The sequence below is a fragment of the Gadus macrocephalus genome, chromosome 16 (assembly GCF_031168955.1).
Source record: "Gadus macrocephalus chromosome 16, ASM3116895v1".
Taxonomy (NCBI): Eukaryota; Metazoa; Chordata; class Actinopteri; order Gadiformes; family Gadidae; genus Gadus; species Gadus macrocephalus.
Window position 1 is genome coordinate 21021258 of NC_082397.1, and position 20236 is coordinate 21041493.

The following is a 20236-nucleotide window of genomic DNA, read 5'->3' on the forward strand; positions in this document are numbered from 1 at the left end:
CCAATGCTTTGTCTGTCAGAGACGGTTAACAGAGACAGAAGTGAAAAATAAAATGTTCTTGACTGCCTATGTGGTGCATGTCTTGTTGCATAATTTCTCTATTTTCGTACAACAAAAGAAATTGTTTCACTGATCACTTTTCACTGTGCATCTACCTTTGGAGGAACTCTAAGGAATGCGTTTCCACAGCTGGATGAGAGTCTAAATGAAGTTCCTGAGACATTTAACCCCCCAAAAAGTCCCTGCTCGTGGTAATACTTTCCAAAAGTACAGGGACTTTGGGGGTGGGGCTTGCAACGCTGAACTTCTCTGATTGGTCGAGAATGCAAAACATTTTATTGAAGCTATTTCAAAATCTGCAGCCACAAACCGACAAACCATTTTTTGTTCAGTAAATTGCACAGTCCCCTTATTGTATCCATGGTTGTTAACTACATTCATATCATTATCGCTTTCTCGTATCATTCATCTCGATAGCAGTCTGCGCCACAAGCCAACGTTTCCTTGCACTGCGGTACGTGAATATACAATAGTTTGCTTTTGATAGCATGATGGTCTAGATAGCGTTTTGGATACCAACTGCCTCCGAAAGAATGATAGCCTACTTTTAGTAATTGAACAGTAAAACAACCTCAAAAACAAATGTCTCAAAAACTTGGATGATTTAAGACTGCTCACCATAATCCCCCTCATCTACAAATTGCCATTTGCTTCGCCATTTTACACTTGTATTAAAAACTAACTCCATAATAAATAAATAGGATATTTTGATTAAAGTACGGCGCATATTCTCGTATTCACTGGCTATATGAGGTTCAGGGTTGGATCAATCCGTCTGTTTAACTGCTACGATTCTAGCATTCTTTATTGGAAAATGCTGCATAATTGCCTTGTAACTGATGTAAGTAGTTGACGCTATTTTGATGGTCCGATTTTTCTCCCAGTATTTCTCGCTTCGTCATGGCCTTTAGTCGTTTTGTGCCGATGTTAGAGTACCTTAATTTGCCTAACCTTTGAGGGTCTTTCGAACGCAGTGAAAATGCAGATAACCAGGGGCTGGAGGAACCTTTCAGTCCCTTTATATCTTGTTACTGGGACTAGAAGTTCTGCGTAATTTAGGTGGAAACGCGGCTAACAGAACCTTTCAGAAAATAAATAAATGAAATAAAGTCCAACTGGCAGGGAGGCGGAGACATAAACTGAGCTTGAAAGTTGATTAACCTGACAGCTCAAACTCTATTACTGGGAAGCCTTTACAATGCAAGCTCCTTTCTATGTTATTGTTGTTTGGCTGATGTATAGACGTGTTCTCCGAACTCTGCACCAACATCTGCAACGTTTCCCCTCCCATCTGCACACCCCTACACACACAAAACTCTTTTACTGAGACTCCTGAACTATCGGAAAGGTCAGTGAGAACCCCCCCCCACCAACCCAGCACCACCACCACCACCACACACACACACACACACACACACACACACACACACACACACACACACACACACACACACACACACACACACACACAAACACGAACACACTTCATTTGAGAAAAGACATTAGGGAAATTGCCACACAGTCACCAGGTCAGACCTGGAGCCCGAGGAACGAGAGCTGACTACTGGGCCAACAGGAACAGTCAGTACCAGACACGAGGTCAGCGCGGGGAGAGAGAGAGAGAGAGAGAGAGAGAGAGAGAGAGAGAGAGAGAGAGAGAGAGAGAGAGAGAGAGAGAGAGAGAGAGAGAGAGAGAGAGAGAGAGAGAGAGAGAGAGAGAGAGAGAGAGAGAGAGAGATACACATACACTCCGATATTAACAATAAAATACTAATAGCCAGAACTATTTGATACATCAAGGAAAGACACATTTACAGAACTTTACATATGTCATTCATCGTGTGTGATGAAATGAGGCATGGGCAAATCATAAACAAAGCTAAAATATAAAATGACACAAATAGTTAGCATTCGCTCGCTTTTCAATACTTTGAATGTCAGCTAGGGCAATCGTAAGTGACAGATAAGTGTAGTCTCACGACACACACTCACACACATACACAGAGATACACTAACATCAACAACAGTGACACTTTTCTCATCTTTAATCACCCCCCCCCCCCCAACAACATCCTTTCCCCCTCATTGGTGCTCCTTGACCTAATGACCTCTGACCTCCAGAACAGCCTCCCTCTGACCCGCTCCCCCTACCCTGGAAGCTCATGAATCAAACTAACCAACCATCAGCACAGCATAGGCGGGATGGGGTCGGGGGTTACGGACGGATGACGAGACCACCTGGGTGGTGTTAGGACAGTTGCTGTCCCTTAACAGCAACTGTCTGCTCTGCATTGCAGACAGCAGAGCCTGTGGTTAGCATGCCAATCTATGTGCTACAGTGCTGTAGAAAAACGCTATGTTCATGAGCTTGCTAAACTAAACTCTCACCTTCTTTGACGTCAAGATAAAGTTGTTGTTCACATCAATTAATTATGATGCCCCTTCTACACTAAACAGAAATGCATAATTGATCATCTGGGGAATAGCCTTTCACAAATACATATTCCAGTTCTGTCGACAGAGCTGGACGTGTTCTTCTGCTATGTTTGTACAGTTTATACTGTTTATGTTTCTATGCGGACCTGTTGCATACTGAAGCTCCACTTGGCACACCGGCCTCTTAATTCACTCCTGACTAACTCTGTTTATGTCAACATCATTGAGCCTTGCAATTTGTCCATATGACACCGCTGTCCTGCGGCAGAAAATAACCAGAGCAAGGCAGAACAATGTTGTTACAAGGCCATCCTCCATCTTTGGGCCCCGGGGGGCGGTTCCCATTTTCCGAGGACATGCATGTGGAACTTGTGATGGAGTAATCCATTCAGTTGACCTTTGAACTGAAGGGGACTGTGGAGGACGCTCACACTCAGACTTACACACACACACACACACACACACACACACACACACACACACACACACACACACACACACACACACACACACACACACACACATGCACTAACACATGCACACACAGATAAAAACACATGCACTTACCCTGTATATTCTCACATACAGTCTCGCACTATATTCTAAATCGAAATTATGATGGGCATCTACGTGTAATGTATGTGGAGAAAACAAAAAATCCAATAACATTTTTTTTCTTAAAGGTGGATCCTGTATCAATACTCTTACACAACCTAATAATCCGAACACTTGCCTGTACATTATTCTTCTGCCTGGAACACTCTGATTGCACCTGTTCCCATTTTTCCTCTATAACTCTGAATGACTTTTAAGGTTGCTTCGCTACCAAAGGTCAAATTAGAACACAGACACCCGCATTTTTCACAGCAAACAATTGGCACATCTATACTGCTAGTGTTGATGGATTCCCGAAGCAAAAACGTAACTTTCATAAATCCTCATATTTTCGTGCCGTCAAAGGGTGACTTTTGGCCATGACTTCCTACTAGAAAACGTCACTCCCACTGCATTAGCTACAGGTCTGTGAACCGCCATCATAACAGAACACATCAGGAGAATCCACACAGTGGAAACTCCTATAAAGGTCTGGATGAACATCTCCAGTGCCCTCCATTAAAATGACTGCTTGTGTGCATGTATGTGTATGGGTGTTATATAACATATCTGACTACTTAACAGACCAAATTGGCATTGTGGCTCTAGTAAGGAAAATATGTTGTAACAATTATAAAAGCACCAATTCTGAAGTTACCATACACATAGTACACGCATAGTGTGTGTGTGTACTACTACTGTGTACTACTGTGTACTACTACTTTGAAATATAAACACATTAGTATTTTTGTGTGCATTGATGAGTGCTGGTTTAAGGAAGTTATTATTCTGTGTAAACCTAATTGGTCGCAGTGCTCTGTCCCTGAATTATACATTGCCATTACACAGAGTGAGTACACACATACAGTATACTATAATATATACATGCCTGCCTGCGTGCGTGAGAGAGTGCGTGCATGTGGGTGTGTTGGCTATTCCGGCAGTGAGGGCAACCACAGGCTATAATTACCAATGTTATTTTTTCGTCTCTGTGCAGGAAATTGAGACTGTGTATGTGTTTGTATGTGTGTGTATTTGTGTGTGTGTGCTTAGAATAGGGTTTTGCAGCCAACAGCCCAAGCTTGATGCCCTGCCCTGCCATCTCACAAGGGGTACCAAACTCCCCTCAATCTGAAAAAAAACAAAACAACATAGAGAGAGAGAGCACAGCAGAGAGACCGGGAGAGAAAGGAGGAATGCGTGGGCAACAAAAGCTTGAGGCATTTATAGATTCTAATAAGCTAGAGGAGGCGGTGGCCAGCACCAGACAAAAATAGGTTAACGATATCCGCCTAACAATGTCTGCATTGGCTCCAACTAAAGCTACCGCCGTATCTAAAAAGCTGCTGTGGAGCAAAATGCCAGCAAAATAAGGAAGATGTCCACTGTATGTATGGCTGTATTATAGCTAGAAAACGATTCTAGCATTGTGAGAACATCCAAATATTGTGTTAAAGTGTGTGTTATAAACTAAGCCTATCAGATCGACTACGTTATTGCGCTCTTCGCTCTTTCTGAATCTGAAATTAAGCAAAGGAACATCATCCTTTTTTTCATTTCTGTTTGAACTTTATCTTAAAATATATATTAAAGATTCTATTCCACGATTTGGCTGCAGTTTCCTTGGGCGCCGCTATTGTTTGAAGGTCTGCAGACTGTCGTGCTCCTTGTTCGCCGTGAACTGAACCTGCCCCCCTAGCACTGGTTGGTTCTATCGTATTTTTATACTGCTTTTAAAAATATGCTTTTCTATTTTTAACAAGATCAAAGACAGACTGATCTGCAGAGAAACAGAATGTGAACTTAAGAGATCAGGAGGCGGCCTCACAAGGCTATCTAGCTTCAGCAGTTTCTGGGTGATTTCTAACATCTAGATGAATAAAATGTGCTTGTCAGACGCCCACACTACGAACTAGAGGCACAAATAGTGGAAAAACGGTGCACACACTGATTGGCGTGTGCAACATCTAGCTTGCTGCCATTCATGTCGACCTGAGTGGCATGTAACAGGCTGGAATGATGGACCTATTATCCAACGTACGTTGCATTGGGGTCTCCTGACTTAACGCTCCCTAAGAATGAGACATAAATACCCAACGAGGACCGCACGTTAACCACTTTTCAAATGAAGGGCCCCCAGCCTGAGCCCTGCATCAATAGGCTTATATTCAGCTGTATAAATGTTAAGTATGGTGGAAATAATTTAGACTGATTTTGGAACCGTGCACCGTCGCAATCCGTCTAAAGCTTAAAAAGCCACTTGAAGGCCGCCCTCGTCTCATCCATTCAAGCCTTGTCGTGTTCATGAAAATATTAGATTGCAACACATTCCATCCTGTTCCGTCATGTTTTAATCTTCTTCTTAATTAACCAAATCTGACGACTCCTAATTCTAACGTGTGAATAGCAATATTTGGAGTGCTGAGGTACACATCAACTTAACACCACTCACTCTAAACAGAAAAGGTTTAACCCAAAGGTTTGAAAAATAAACATAATTTGTGACCTTGCAACAGTTCAACAGTACTCTAGTACTCAATGTACAGACACACACACACACACACACACACACACACACACACACACACACACACACACACACACACACACACACACACACACACACACACAAACACACATCAAGCCTGCTGCACTACTTGACAAAAGCACTTGCCTTCCCCTCTCCTGACCCTCCAGTGATGATGAATGCCGCCATTAATCCACTAATTACTGTAATGATAGAACCGCCTGCTCCTTAATGCGCCACTGGCAACAAAACATGTAGTGGCCCGGCCCTGTGGTCCTGTGGCGTGCACTCTAACAGCATTCATGGGAAGGGGGCAGGGGAGTGCATGTGAGTGTGTGTGTGCTGGAAGGCTGAATTCTGGTTCAGAGAGTAAAAAAAATTGCTCCACCCTACCCATCAAGCCTGCTTCTTTCCCACTATAGTTGAACCCCTGAATGGTGCCGATAAGAAAAGCAAGAGAGCCGACACAAAAGCACTGATGAGTGTGTGGACTTTCACATTGAACCTCTGTAAGTTTGGTAGTCACTGTGGTGGTGATGGCGATGAGTTTGGGGGGAGTGGAGTATTGTAAAAGTATGTTTTTGCTTCTTGTTTTTTCTTTTTTGGATTTGTTTTAATCAAAGTACCTTGTTAATCTGAATTAAATTAGTGAGCAGCCTCGTGTGAGAAACGTGCAAGCTAGCGGTCTGATGTGCACTTACTGTTGAATGTGTGTGTGTGTGTGTGTGTGTGTGTGTGTGTGTGTGTGTGTGTGTGTGTGTGTGTGTGTGTGTGTGTGTGTGTGTGTGTGTGTGTGTGGGTGTGTGTCCCACACTCTGCCTGTCCGCCTTGGTGTTTAATCGCGGCTCTACACAAAAAAGCTTCTCAACAAAGCTTGTTTTGTTGTCAAAACAAAGACGGAGGACCTACTCCATGCCGTTAAAAAATGAATCGCCAGAGAATTAGGAGCTGTGAACCTCCCCTCCCGTCTTCGCCTCTCTTTCATTCTCCGTCTCTCGCTTATTTTCCTCCCCTCTCCTCGCTCCCTCCCTGCACTCGGAGCACGGTGGTTCCCAAGGATAAGTGACATTGTGATGAAGGGTCTTGATGTGAAGGGCTTCCTACTGAACTGAGGGGGAGGAGGGAGGGAAAAGGTCAACAGCAGCAGGGTGTGTCCTTTCTGAGGTGTGTGTAAGAGAGGGAAAATGTGTGTGTGTGTGTGTGTGTGTGTGTGTGTGTGTGTGTGTGTGTGTGTGTGTGTGTGTGTGTGTGTGTGTGTGTATGTGTGTGTGTGTGTGTGTGTGTGTGTGTGTGTGTGTGTGTGTACCTATAAATGTGCATATATTTGTGGATTTTGAGGACCTATTCGCGCAAAATGATCTTTCTTCGATATAGACGTGAATGCGTAAAGAAACTTCCACAATGAATTTTTTTTATTATATAATCTAACGTTATATAAACATGAATCTGTATTGGAATGATAATCATATTGTATTGACCGTTTCTTCTATGAATGAAAGCCTCACCAGTACATCGTGTCAAGTTTTTTAACCTGTAACAATGTTACCTGCACTATCCCTGACAAACAAGTTCAAAAATAAAAGTTAAGTAGGTGATGGGAAGACATTCCATCCCTTTTGCCCTAATGGTCTTCTTGTCGGCATAGAACACTTAGAGTGGTGAATATAAATATAAAATTCTTGAATGATGATACTATGTCAAAGACTAATGCGGTTACAGTACACATCGACCATATATCAAATATCAAGAGTGCTGTAAAATAGAATCACAAGGTCAGCTCCTAAAGTCTAACTAGGATTGTATGGCCACTCGCAGAGTCTTGTATACTTCAAATTGAGAAAAAGTTGATCATTTCCATAGCTCCGAAACATACAGCCTAGAAGCACTCGGTAGGAAGCACTAGTGTTCACTTGTTGCGCATCTATTTGCAGGGAAAGTAAATACTCGTATGGGTCTCAAAAGAGAACTCAAAGTGGTCATGATGATCAATGGCCGCGTTTCAACTGTAATAACTTTAACCCGGAACTAGGAACCTTTGCAGGAACTAAGTGCGTTTCCACCGCAGGAACCAGGGTCTAAATTAAGTTCCAGGGCCATTCTTTTACTGGCAAAAACGCCCTGCTCGGGGATTAGAACTTGCGGGGCTTGCAGCGTTGAACATCCCTGAATTGTTGAGTTATCGAAGCCTCTTTAATATCTGCAGCAGCAAATCGAAAAAATTTTGCTCACTTCCAAACGCAGTAAATCACACAGTCCTCTTATTGCATCAATAGTAGTTATTTACATTCATATAATTATAGCTTTCTGTCTCTTTTCAATATTGATCCTTCATCTCAATAGCAGTGGGCACTACAAGCCACTGTTAACTTGAATACTAACCTACTTGAGTACAGAGCGTAAGCATTTTTGTGTCCTTTATTACTGAACCGTCTGAGTCTTAACACCGCGGTGGAGACGCAGACAACAAGGGGCTGGGGGAACCTTCAGTCCCTTGTAGTTCCCAGGACTGAAAGTTCTGTGTAATTTAGGGTGGAAACACGGCTTTGCATGCATATTAGACAAACAAATGAGTGAATACGCTTATAGCAGTGCTCTTCTGCTGCTCTTCCCTCTGTGTTTTTGTCACAACATCGCCGTGGTTCAACGGGCGGGTCTGACTAATAACCTCATGCACTGTACACTCATGTTGTGCACGTTGTTGACTGTTCACGATGCTGTGTATGTGTGTGTGAATGTGTGTGTGTGTGTGTCTGTGTGTGTGTGTTTGCATGTGTGTTTGCATGTGGATCGGCGTGCACAGGTGTGTGTGTGTGTGTGTGTGTGTGTGTGTGTGTGTGCGCGCCTGGGTGTGTGTGTGTGTGTGTGTGTTTGATAGAGAGAGAGAGAGAAAGAGAGAGGAAGGGGTGCCAGAGTAATGCTCTTTAAGTTGTAATTGCATTTGTAGTGTTTCCTAGCGCCTCCTCCCTGATTTATGAGGCTTGCCATGGCTCAGCTAACAAGGACCATAAATTCTCCTCTCTGCTCTGCCCCTTGTTCATCACCTAGGGACCAGAACTCTGGCTCGCACGGTGTGTTGCTACGTCGGTCGCGGTGTACTGGAGCAGGGACACAGTCGCTGCATTTGCGTTGTAAGGGTTTACAGTTTGATGTCAAATTTCTTAAATGGTCCAGCCAAAACTGAGGTTGACAAACGCAGGTCGGAAAAAAAGTACCAAAAAACCAAATGTATGCACATGTACAATTGTAATAATTGTCACAAATAAAATTTGTCACTGTTGAAATACTGAAGTGCAGAACATGGCGTCTGAAGAACCCGAAACGCCCATAGACTTCTCTCTGCGAAGTTCAGCAAAAGTAAAAAAGTGAAACTGCTTATACTTTTCTAAATGTTAACTATTAAAGCACTGGTTCCACAACAAGCTGTGTACATAGACTGGCATTTACGCTTTTGTGTAAAATCTAATAAAATACACAAGATAAAAAAAAAACGATTTGAGCTTAGACAGAGCCTTTAAAGTTTCCTCACACAGAGATATGAGAGCACGATACCTGGCATTGAAAGAGATAACAGCTGGCCGTGGAGAATGGATTGAAAAAGTAGGATTTAAAAAGGAGTAATTTTTTGTATGACATATTGCATTTACTTTCAATCTGTGAAACAACCCTTTTGTCAGGGGAAAAAAAAGTAATATGACGAAACGGAATTTCTCAAATCACTGGTTGAGTTATCTGTTGTATTCTCTGTATGATACTTTGTAATTCAATTTATACGCAGTTCACTGAAAGCATATGATAGCTCTTTAGACCTTGATGACAGACACAGTTCCTGTTCCTAACCATAACCCTTGTTTTGTAAAACTAGCCTGCTCAATACAGAACCAATTCAAAAGATTTTGTTCACAGAGCTACCTCAATTGTCACGGTGTAATAAACCTGCCTCGTACCTTTTGTCTTATTCTGATTCCACAACGTGCTGTAGCAGGATAAGAATCGGATCGTATGTAGAGTATAGCCTCCTGCTGAAGATGTAAAGGCAATCTAAAAGTGTCATGATCATTTACAGCTAAAGCCGGACGCAGGCTTTAAGGTTAAAGCCCTGCTGATATACACTCTGCTTCCCTATCTGTCAAATAGATCCTGCATATTTCTCCTCATTAACAGAACATGGATGAAATACACAGGCTCCTCAGGTTGCTAATCATGTTTTTTTTTCCTTTTTATATGTTTTTTTGGACACTATCACTATCACTAAAAATAATGATTTACTGGTTCAATATAAAGAACAAACGTTTCGACCTGCCAGTCCTTTGCCTGTATGAGTGCATGTGAAGAGATTTGTCAAAGAAAAATATATTATTGTAAAAGTTGAATGGTTTGAAAAAATGTGATCAATAAATAAATATTTTGATTAATAAATGAGTTGCTCGCATTTCGCAGGCAAGATTAACATTTAAATGAAAAAAGTGATGAACCTCTAGGTTTAATATTGTGGGAGGAGATTGGTGCCACAGTTTGTTGTGAATAATTGAGAAGAAAGATCGAAATGATAAAACCTAAAATGAAAATAAGATGAGCGTTGCCTAGCATCGTTCACCTAATTATTGAGCAAACATGACTAGTTTGTACTTAGAAACATTTGTTGTTTTTAAACCTAAACTTAACAACATTTGTGATTGCAGATACTACGATCACAGACTTAGATTTTATAATTGAGCACTTACCAGTCTCTTCATCGATGGCAAATCTCCCCAAGCCACTCCCGTCACGGATAGAATACTGCACTTCCCCATCTCTGCCGACGTCATCATCGTGGGCGGTGACCTGGACAACAGTGGTTCCGATCCGCGCGTTCTCCTTCACTGTCCCGGTCAGTGCAAAGTGGGAGAAGTAAGGAGCATAGAGGTTCTCATTGACATCCACCACCTCCAACTCCACAGAGGTGACAGAGAGGAGCGAGACAGGCCTGCCCTTGTCTTTGGCTCTAACAGTGATGTTGTAGAGCTGTTGGGTCTCATAGTCAAGCTCCTTCATCAGTCGAATGGCCCCGCTGGTTTTGTCCACTTCGAACCTGCCGTTATAGTCATTTGTCAGTGAGTAGCGGACCTGGCCGCCTTGGCCCAGATCTGGGTCCTGGGTCTCCAACCAGGCCACCACTGTCCCAAAGGGAAGGTCCTCCAGAGCCCTGGCGTTGTAGATGCTAGGGATGAACGCCGGGGGACAGTCGTTAATGTCCTCTAGAGTGATTTGCAGTGAGGTCACAGAGAACTTTTGCTGTCCTTTCTCTGCCTTGTCTCTGGCCTCGATTCTCAGGTTGAATGAGGGGGACAACTCTCTGTCGAGCTGGCCTGCCACATACACGATGCCATTGGTGCTGTTGATGCTGAACTGCGTAGTGCTGGTCAGAACTGAATACACAATTTCCCCATTGGGACCAGCGTCTCTGTCAGTGGCCTCCACCTGGATAACGTCGGTGCCTAACGCAGTGTTTTCAGGGACTGTGGCTCTATAGCCACCTTCTTGTAAAAACTGGGGTGCATTATCATTAGCATCTTCTATGTATATAGTGAGTAAACGCCAATTATTCTTTTGTGGTAGGCCAAGATCATATATGGTGAGGTTAAGGAGGTAATGATCTCTCTTCTCTCTGTCCATAGGCAGAAAGACACTAATAAGACCAGTCTCCATGTCCATAGTGAAGCAACTGTCTGTGTTTCCGCCTGAAATGGTGTACAGAATATGACCATTGAAGCCTGTGTCACCATCATTGGCATTGACCTTGAAAACACTGGATCCAACTTGCAGGTCCTCACGCACTGCAATGTCAGTGGGAAAGGCCTTATCGAACTGAGGGGTTTGTCGATTCACAGAGAACAGGTCAATAAAGCCTTCCTCAATTTTCGCCTTGGTGCTAGCTTTAGACTTCTTCAGCAACTTTTCTGCTAACCTTTGAGCTACCCTGGTCTCCTTGCAGTTAAAGGCTTTGGGGGTAGATCTTCCCTGTACAAGGGATATGTTAACAAACATGGGGTCAGAAAAGTTCTCACCATCTGTGGCAGTTATTTTGAGGTAAAAAACCCCATTTGTTGGACTTGCAGTGGCAAGGGATTGTTGCAGAGTTAGAACCCCTGAATCTGGGTTGAGGTTAAAGTATCCCCGCTCATTTCCTGAAAGGATCTTGTACTTTACCAGCTCCAACTCATCTATATCAATGGCAGACATTGTGGTTATCACTTCATCCACAGTGAAATCCTTGGAGACCGCCCCTTGGCATGCCACTTTCTCAAATAAGGGTTTGTTGTCGTTCATGTTTTCCAGATGGATGGTTACATTGACCTCACTCTCTCGTCTGTAAGGGGATCCCCAGTCTGAAGCCCTGACGACAAATACATAGCTTTCAGTAGAGGATTCAAAGTCAAGCTCCTGAGTGCTACTAACAATGCCTGAAAACTGGTTGATTTTGAAGGGGAGAGGTTGCAGACTAGAAATGCTGTAGGTGATGTAGCCATTTTCTCCCCTGTCCTCATCCACTGCGTAAACTGTGAGCACATTGGTCCCTATTGGAACACTCTCATTGACAAAAACCTCATAAGAGGACTGGGAAAATGTTGGCGTGTTGTCATTTGCATCCTTGATGGTGACTGCAACAGTAACCCTAAGATCACTGTCTACCTCTAATACTTCAAGATTAAAAGCATTTTGGGGAACCTGAGTAAACCAGTGGGCAGTGGAGATAACACCCGTCATAGTGTTCATCTGAAAGAAGGCAGAGTCAGCTGAGGGAGTAAGGATATATTTTGCATCATCCGGCTCTGGATTGATTTTAATAGCTCCGACAATTGTGCCCGGGGGTGAAATTTCATTTAAACTAATTTCATATGTCTCCTGCTTAAATGCAACTTCCACTGCCTGCAGTTTCTTAACTGTGATGCAAACCAACTTGATGTCAGATAACTTTTGCGGTGTCCCTCTGTCTCTAGCCTGGAGGGTGAGGTTAACGCCATGGGGGTTACTCTCCCAGTTAACGTCCTTGGAGGCCTTAATTGTAAACTCTTTTTCCTCCGATCTCTCCAGGAAAAACCGTTCTGAGGGGTCTCCCCCCACGATGGCCACCAACTCGATCTCTCCGTTAATCCCTTCGTCCTGGTCGTCCACCGTGACCACGGCATACACAGGATCTTTATCGAGCCCTGAGGGAACGTGCGTGACCACGGTCATGGAGGGGGCGTGCTCGTTCAGACGCTCCACGTGGACAAAGAGTTTAGCTGTGCTGCTGACCCCGTTGTTACCGTACAGCTTCATCCCGCGGTCTACCGCCTGTATCTCCAAGTCATAGCGGCTCTGCTCGTCCACGTTGAGTCTCCCACTTAGGGAGACCACTCCACTGGTGGGATGCACGGCAAAAAGCTCCATCTTCTCCTTGAAGAAATAGTAAAACTCCCCGTTTGAACCGATGTCCGCATCCGTGGCAGTGACTTGTGCTATGCTAGTCCTAAGAGGGGTGCTCTCCGCTATCGTAACAGAGTAAGTGGTCGGCGAGAACAAGGGCCGGAGGTCGTTCATATCTAAGACTTGGAGGCTGACTTTGGTCCAAGTCTCCATGAGGGCCTCACCTTTCACTGAAGCCTTCACTGTCAGAACGTAATTATCCTGTATCTCCCGATTCAAGATGGCCGCGTTTCCACCTTTAGTCCTAATGCGCAGAAAGCAGAAGTCCCCCAGAACATATTCCTCTGCTTTGAAAAAGCCTTCATCATCCCCTGAGGTAATCCTGTATCGGATCTCCCAGGAGCGCAGGGCTATGTGGATGCCCATTTTAACTTTACTGTTGGTGTAGGTGCGTGCAGCTGAGTTTTCATAGACGGTGGCATGGTAGACAGCCTGTGTGAAGCCGAACAGGGGGACTTCCTGGGGAGTCCCTTGGGCATCCTGGCAATGACAGGAGGGCGGCTGGAAGAGCAGCAGTGGCAGGAGCAGGGCCAGGTGGAGAAGAGGGGCACACATGCCTGCCCACTGGCCCATTTTTACATCCATTCCATCGTCACTCGTCCATCCTACAACAAGAGAAAGGAACAGAGAGAGAGAGAGAGAGAGATGTTAGCCACAGGACTGGAGCAACAGGGCAATGTGGGGGAGGAAGGATTTACAGCGAACAAAAGATACACCACGTAGCCACAACTTCCCCTTTGACCCTAGTACCCTGACAGACTACTAATTGTCCGATGGATCGCAAAGATTGATCGGAGGCAGTGGGGGTTAACGGCATGCAGAGTAACCTGGCAACCACACAGGGAATGACATCATTGCAGCGTGGACTCTGTGGACACTGACAGTCAATTGCAAGTTTCAGAAAAACCAGAGGCGGTTTAGGAAGGAACAAAATAATTGCACGGCTAGCAAAAGGAGTGTAACATCACCAAAGTACACACCAAAGAAAACACACAAACCTGCGTAGCAAGGGATAGAATGACAGGCCTGCCTTATAGTGACCCTATCATAACCCTTTTCCTGAAGTACAAGAGAGTAGCCTCCGAAGCATGTCATATCTCTGGAGGCTAACCAGATATGGTTTTGAAACCATATCTGAACCATATCTGAGCCATATTTGAAACCCAAATTGCTGTTGTGTTTAAATTTTGCACAAAAAAAAATTAAAATACTATTCCAAAGTAAGTAGCCACAAATATGTGCCATTCTGGGCAATGAGAAACCCCTGCTCTGGTAACTGCCATGTTGTGGTGCTGGGAGCACCGCAGCGGTCTGCGTTCTGATGACTTGGCACTTTCCACCACAGTGGATGCAGTGGACAGAAAAGAAAAGTGGACATGGTCTGACTGTGCTGACGATAACATACACACAAGCATGCCCACCACACACGATCACTATCTCTCACACACACACACACACACACACCACACAAAACCCACATAACCTTGTATGATTCTATATACAAAAGCTAACTCTACAAATGTAATTTACCCTTGTCCACATATTCACATTTTCCATTTCACTAACTTCTGACCTCAAAAAAGCCCAAAGAAGAACAAAATACATCGGAAATCAGTAGCCAAACCACCTCAGCTGAAACAATGCAAACCGCCATCCAACCCTGCATTTAAATGCACTTCATCAGCCAGTCGCGGAACAAAGGTTTGATTCCACCAGAATGAGCTGCCAAAAACAGCCCTGTGCTATTTTTGCTGTTTTCATCTGACCCTAAACTGTCATCATCTTGTCAAGTTTTCACTTTTAGTTTGATGATGGAGAAGTGCGTGGGGGGCTGCGTACAATGGAGGGAGACAGAGGTATTGAGATGGGGGCGGGAGACGCAAGATATGTAAAAACAAAACCACTCCTTTCTCTCTTCGAGTCAGCACTTTTATTGAGTCTCCTCTCGTGTGTGGAAAAACATATATTAGCCAGACAGAGAGTATGCAGAACTCAGGCACAATAAGAGCCAAGGCATGTGCCTGTGTGTCGACACCACTGGACAATACATGAGTGTGTCTGTATATTGTGTTTATGCATACCATGTGTGTATTGATCCTTAGGGACAGATGGGTCATACTATATATATATAAGGGTTTCGTTCGTTTTTTTGCAGCATTTCAGTAAGAGGTACCTGGCACGACAGCTTATTAGTGTTAAAGGGATAGGGGCCGGGGGGGGGCTGGTGTGGGGTTAAGGCCCCGCCGTATAATGCATCCAGCAGTCTGTTAGTGCTATTACAGGCCCCTTGTGATGACTCCGCCGGGCCGGGCTGGAGTACTTCTCACCTTTCCCTGTGAGGACCCTGTCGGCCCCCAACCCCGGAGGCCCTCGGCGGGCCGTGGGGCCCCGCGAACACCAGGCTAGTCCAAACACGGAAAATTATACTCTTGGCCTTGCGGATTACGGACAATGTTATGCTTCTGGTTATATTGGCATCGCACGTCTTGCCAAACTGCAAGCGATGGCATCGATGGCTGAAAGAAAATAGATGGGGGGGATCCAGGTTCCGCAGGCTGCATGTGGCATTGAGTCCAGCTGTGTAAATACTGTGACCGAGTCTTGATTTTACAGGATCGGGCCGTCTAAGGAATCCCACAGCGTCCATTAAGGCTGCCCATTCCGCCACACCCATAATCACATATTTAGCTCCATCCGTGCACTGCTGCTGTTCCGTTCGCTAGCGGCGCACACAGTTTGGTGGGGTTCAACGAGACACATGGCCAGCTCGCTCTGAGCCAGGCAATAGATGTCAGAGCATCGTTTAGGCGAGGTCAGAGGCGACATTAACCCTGAGGAAAAAAGATACTCAAGGGGGGAGAAATCGATTCTTTCATACATCGAGAATCGGTGTCTATCGTTTTTGATTGCCGTATGTGATCACTTCTTGTTTGCTGTGAGTGTATGAGTGGGAATAAACGCTCAGAGGCGAGTGAAAAAACTGCTCCAGCATCATGACGGCAAAAATTTCCTCAGCTCACCCTTCATAATTGACACTCTTGTTTCTATAAGAGGAAATCCCACAAGCCACGGCCTGCATTTACAGTCTGTAACACACAAATTCACACACGCACACACATTCACAAAAAGAAACACATGCATGGACACACAAAGACACACACACACACAGATGCGCCATTGAGAGATGGCGACGCTGCGAGAGATGATGATTGGCCACAATGACACCCCACTTAGTGTCAGCTCTAAAGCACCCTCTCATTAGCGTCTCGTTGCGCAGGCTAATTTGCGTTGATTTGTACATCGGCTAAACACCCACCACATGCCTCCACGCCCCAGGACCAACACCACCACTGGCCGTCGAGGCGGGTGGGAGAGGGGTGGGCTTGATCGGGAAAGAGCATGGGGACAGCGCGCCGGCGGTACCACACACTCATGATGACAACAATGTTTCCACGACATGAGTGGCTGCGAAAACCTCAACAACAATGACATTGACAATGGATACAATGCGAACACAACAACAGGAATTGTACTCGTTGCTGCTGATTTTATTTATTCATTTATATTTTAACCACGCCCAATGCTGGTTCTTCACAACAAGGTACAACAAGAACATCATGGCAGACATGCTGACACAGCAACACACACAGCACACACACACACACACACACACACACACACACACACACACACACACACGCACGCATGCACACACACACAAGCACAGAGAGGAGGAAGCCAGTATGATTGGAAAGTCTACAGCTTGGACAAGAGATGGGGGTAGGGAATCTAATAATAGCTCCGGATCCACGCAGCGTGGCTGAAACACACACCAGCAAGGACCCGCAATCAATGAGAGAAGCGACTCATCTCTAGAGAAGCAAAATAAATCACTAAGGTTGTTTAGAATACCTGAGCAGCAGCTGTCCCTTTCCTGAGTGGGCACACACACACACACACACACACACACACACACACACACACACACACACACACACACACACACACACACACACACACACACACACACACACACACACACACACACACAAGCAGAGACAAATAAACACCAGCCTTCTTTGCATGGACCCCAAACGGTTCAAGAAACAGTGTCAGTCAAGTAGTTGCCAATGTTGTGTTTCATCACACTGGAACAGCCATCTTCCTTCTGTGATAATTATAAAGCATTGTTTATCCCCAAACATGGTGCAGAGCAGAGGGAGAGAAAGAAAGCGAGAGGAGATATCCACACAGACCAAGATGTAGAGTAGTAAACAAGATGATAGGGGGAGAGAGGACAAAACCATGATAGAGAGAGAGAGAGAGAGAGAGAGAGAGAGAGAGAGAGAGAGAGAGAGAGAGAGAGAGAGAGAGAGAGAGAGAGAGAGAGAGAGAGAGAGAGAGAGAGTAATCTTTGGATGGGGTGCATTGTGAGTGCAGAGGAGCAGGGTAGGTGACATGCTTATCTCTGTCCTGCAGCCAAACTATTAACCAGAAGCTGTCCGCAGTTCCCCCTGTCAGCTCCCATTGTGTGTTCAAACCATCACTTCCATGTCAATGTGATACAAATACCAAAAAATGACATCTATCAATCCCTGTTTTGTTGGTAAAAAATCATTCAAATCCATACCAAAACTATCAGAATGTGTGTGTGCACTCCTCCAGACTTCAGGAGTGTCCTTGTTCAAGTAGCACGAGTGGAGAAGATGACGACTGCGTCACACTGTAAAGTCATAGACTAATCCCTCAAGCAAATATGATCCATACCTCGGTCTGAGTGAGTGAGTGAGTGAGTGAGTGAGTGAGTGAGTGAGTGAGTGAGTGAGTGAGTGAGTGAGTGAGTGAGTGAGTGAGTGAGTGAGTGAGTGAGTGAGTGAGTGAGTGAGTGAGTGAGTGAGTGAATGAGCATAAGCAGGTCGATGTGTGTTAGTGTGTTTGTGTGTCTGTGTGTAGGTGACTGAGTGAGTGAGAGAGAGAGAGTGAGTTAGTGAGTGAGCATCTGCAGGTCTGTGTGTGTGTGTGTGTGTGTGTGTGTGTGTGTGTGTGTGTGTGTGTGTGTGTGTGTGTGTGTGTGCCTTTAGGTGTATGGAGGCAAGTTGGACGGAATACAGTAAGAACTCAAAGGAGAGGGAAAAAACAAATAAAAGAGAAAAATAAAAAATGAACAGAAGAGAGCCGGTCATCAGATATCCATGACACTTTTGCTCTACTGCAACCCCCAGCTCTCAGTCTCTATTACTCTCTCACACGCACGCACTGGCACAAAGGACCGCGGAGGCACGCCCATACATATAAACACACTGTGACCCATTGTCTTCCCCTCACCTGCGCTCTCCATCAGTGTCCCGGGCAAGGGTTATACCCCTGGGACCTGTCTGTGGATCCACCTTTGCCTCTACACTTTAAACACAGAGCGAGGGAGGGAGGGAGAGGTGTGTCATTGGTTTGTGTGCCGTCTGTCCCAGCATGCCCACATGTCAGCTATACCCTAGCCTAATTTCCGCAGTAGGACTGGTGTTACCAATATGTATGTGTGTGTGTGTGTGTGTGTGTGTGTGTGTGTGTGTGTGTGTGTGTGTGTGTGTGTGTGTGTGTGTGTGTGTGTGTGTGTGTGTGTGTGTGTGTGTCTGTAGGGAGTGGGGCTTTAAGGAGTGAAAGGTGTCTAGCACTACCGTGTCTAAACACAGGAAATAGGAGGTAGGGTTGGTTAGTAAGGAGAGACTGACTCCTCAGCAAAAAAGGGAAATGGGGGGGAGGTCGAGGGGGAAGGGGGAGGGCAGGTACACTCTACGTTGGTGTACCTCCCCCCCCCCCCCGCCACAAACACACACACACACAAACACACAGAGCAACCCCCCTAACAACAACCAACAGCTATGTTCCTTCACACTGGCCCTTAGCTCATTGTCATGCTAATGCTTCAGCTACTGGCTTACCAGTCCCAATACACGCCCCTCCCCTCACACACACACACACACACACACACACACACACACACACACACACACACACACACACACACACACACACACACGCACACAAACACACGGGCACACACACACACACACACACACACACACACACACACACACACACACACACACACACACACACGCACATACACACCAACCCTATACCCATAACCCTTCCAATCCATCAATATTCAACTACTTCCAGTTAATCAGGTGCATATAGTGACTGATTTTGCAAAATGGGCATGGCTATTCATTCATTGACTCATGCATTCACAGAAAGTCTTCAACTGATGCAAACCAGCAGGAACGAATGTATGAAGGGTGTGGATTTGTGTATCTCTTATCATAAAAAATGCCCTTTGAGACTATAACTGTGATTAACGGCTATAAAAATACGAATTGGTTGACCTAAAGCAATACTAGTGACCAACATCTGTGGGCGTGTCACTTGCTTTGTGACAGCCGTCACCCAAGTCCTCACGCAGTATGATGGATGAAAACATCTATTTTAACATGCCAGACATCCACGTTGGAGTTCAAAAGGAGAGGACAGACTGCAGCTACTGCCACACACATTGCAGGACTTACTTTCCTAATAAGTCAGAAGCACATTTACTCTGTATAACCGAGTAAATGTGCAGGCCAAACCATTTTATTCTGAGGTGCTTCACTGAGATTCCTAATTTGTTCCTAACTGATGGCTCCTTGTTGTAAAATGTCAAGAACGTGAACTGCGTGTATCAGACTAGTTGGGCGAATTAAACACCACTGTTCTCGTTCACACAGTCCACATCAATTCTTTTTTTTTAAGAAGCCCAGCGGAGAGGAAATGTGATCTGCCTGCTATTCAAACCATTGATTTGTCCTTAAGCCTCCCGACCTCCCCTTACTCTGGGAAAAGGAGGGAGCATGGAGGGGGTTAAGGGGGTTGGGCGAGTTGGGGGTGGGGGGGGGGGGGGGGGGGGGGTATAATGGGAGGGTAGCGAGTGTGTGTGTGTTTTTTTATTTGAGTGGGCGGATGAGGGCAAGTGGGACATTTTTTACACAATGGTGACTGAATATCCACAGGAAAACACACAGGATCACAGAAAAGAGAAAATAAAATGACGCTATGGTACCATGTGAGTGTGTATTGCAGATTGTGTATGTGCATGCCTGCAGATCAAGAAGAACACGTAGGTACCAAAGAAGATGAGCC

The 20236-nt window shown here is 45.1% G+C and overlaps 1 protein-coding gene across 4 annotated transcripts in view; it reads right to left on the reverse strand.

Annotated features, from left to right (window-relative positions):
• Positions 1 to 20236, reverse strand: part of fat3a (FAT atypical cadherin 3a) — a 148840-nt gene that overhangs the window by 93240 nt on the left and 35364 nt on the right. For all 4 annotated transcript variants that reach the window (XM_060076342.1, XM_060076340.1, XM_060076341.1 and 1 more), the window contains exon 2: positions 10339 to 13668. In XM_060076342.1, the coding sequence (XP_059932325.1) occupies positions 10339 to 13648 (3310 nt within the window). In that variant the 5' untranslated portion in view covers positions 13649 to 13668. The remainder of the gene's footprint in view (positions 1 to 10338; positions 13669 to 20236) is intronic.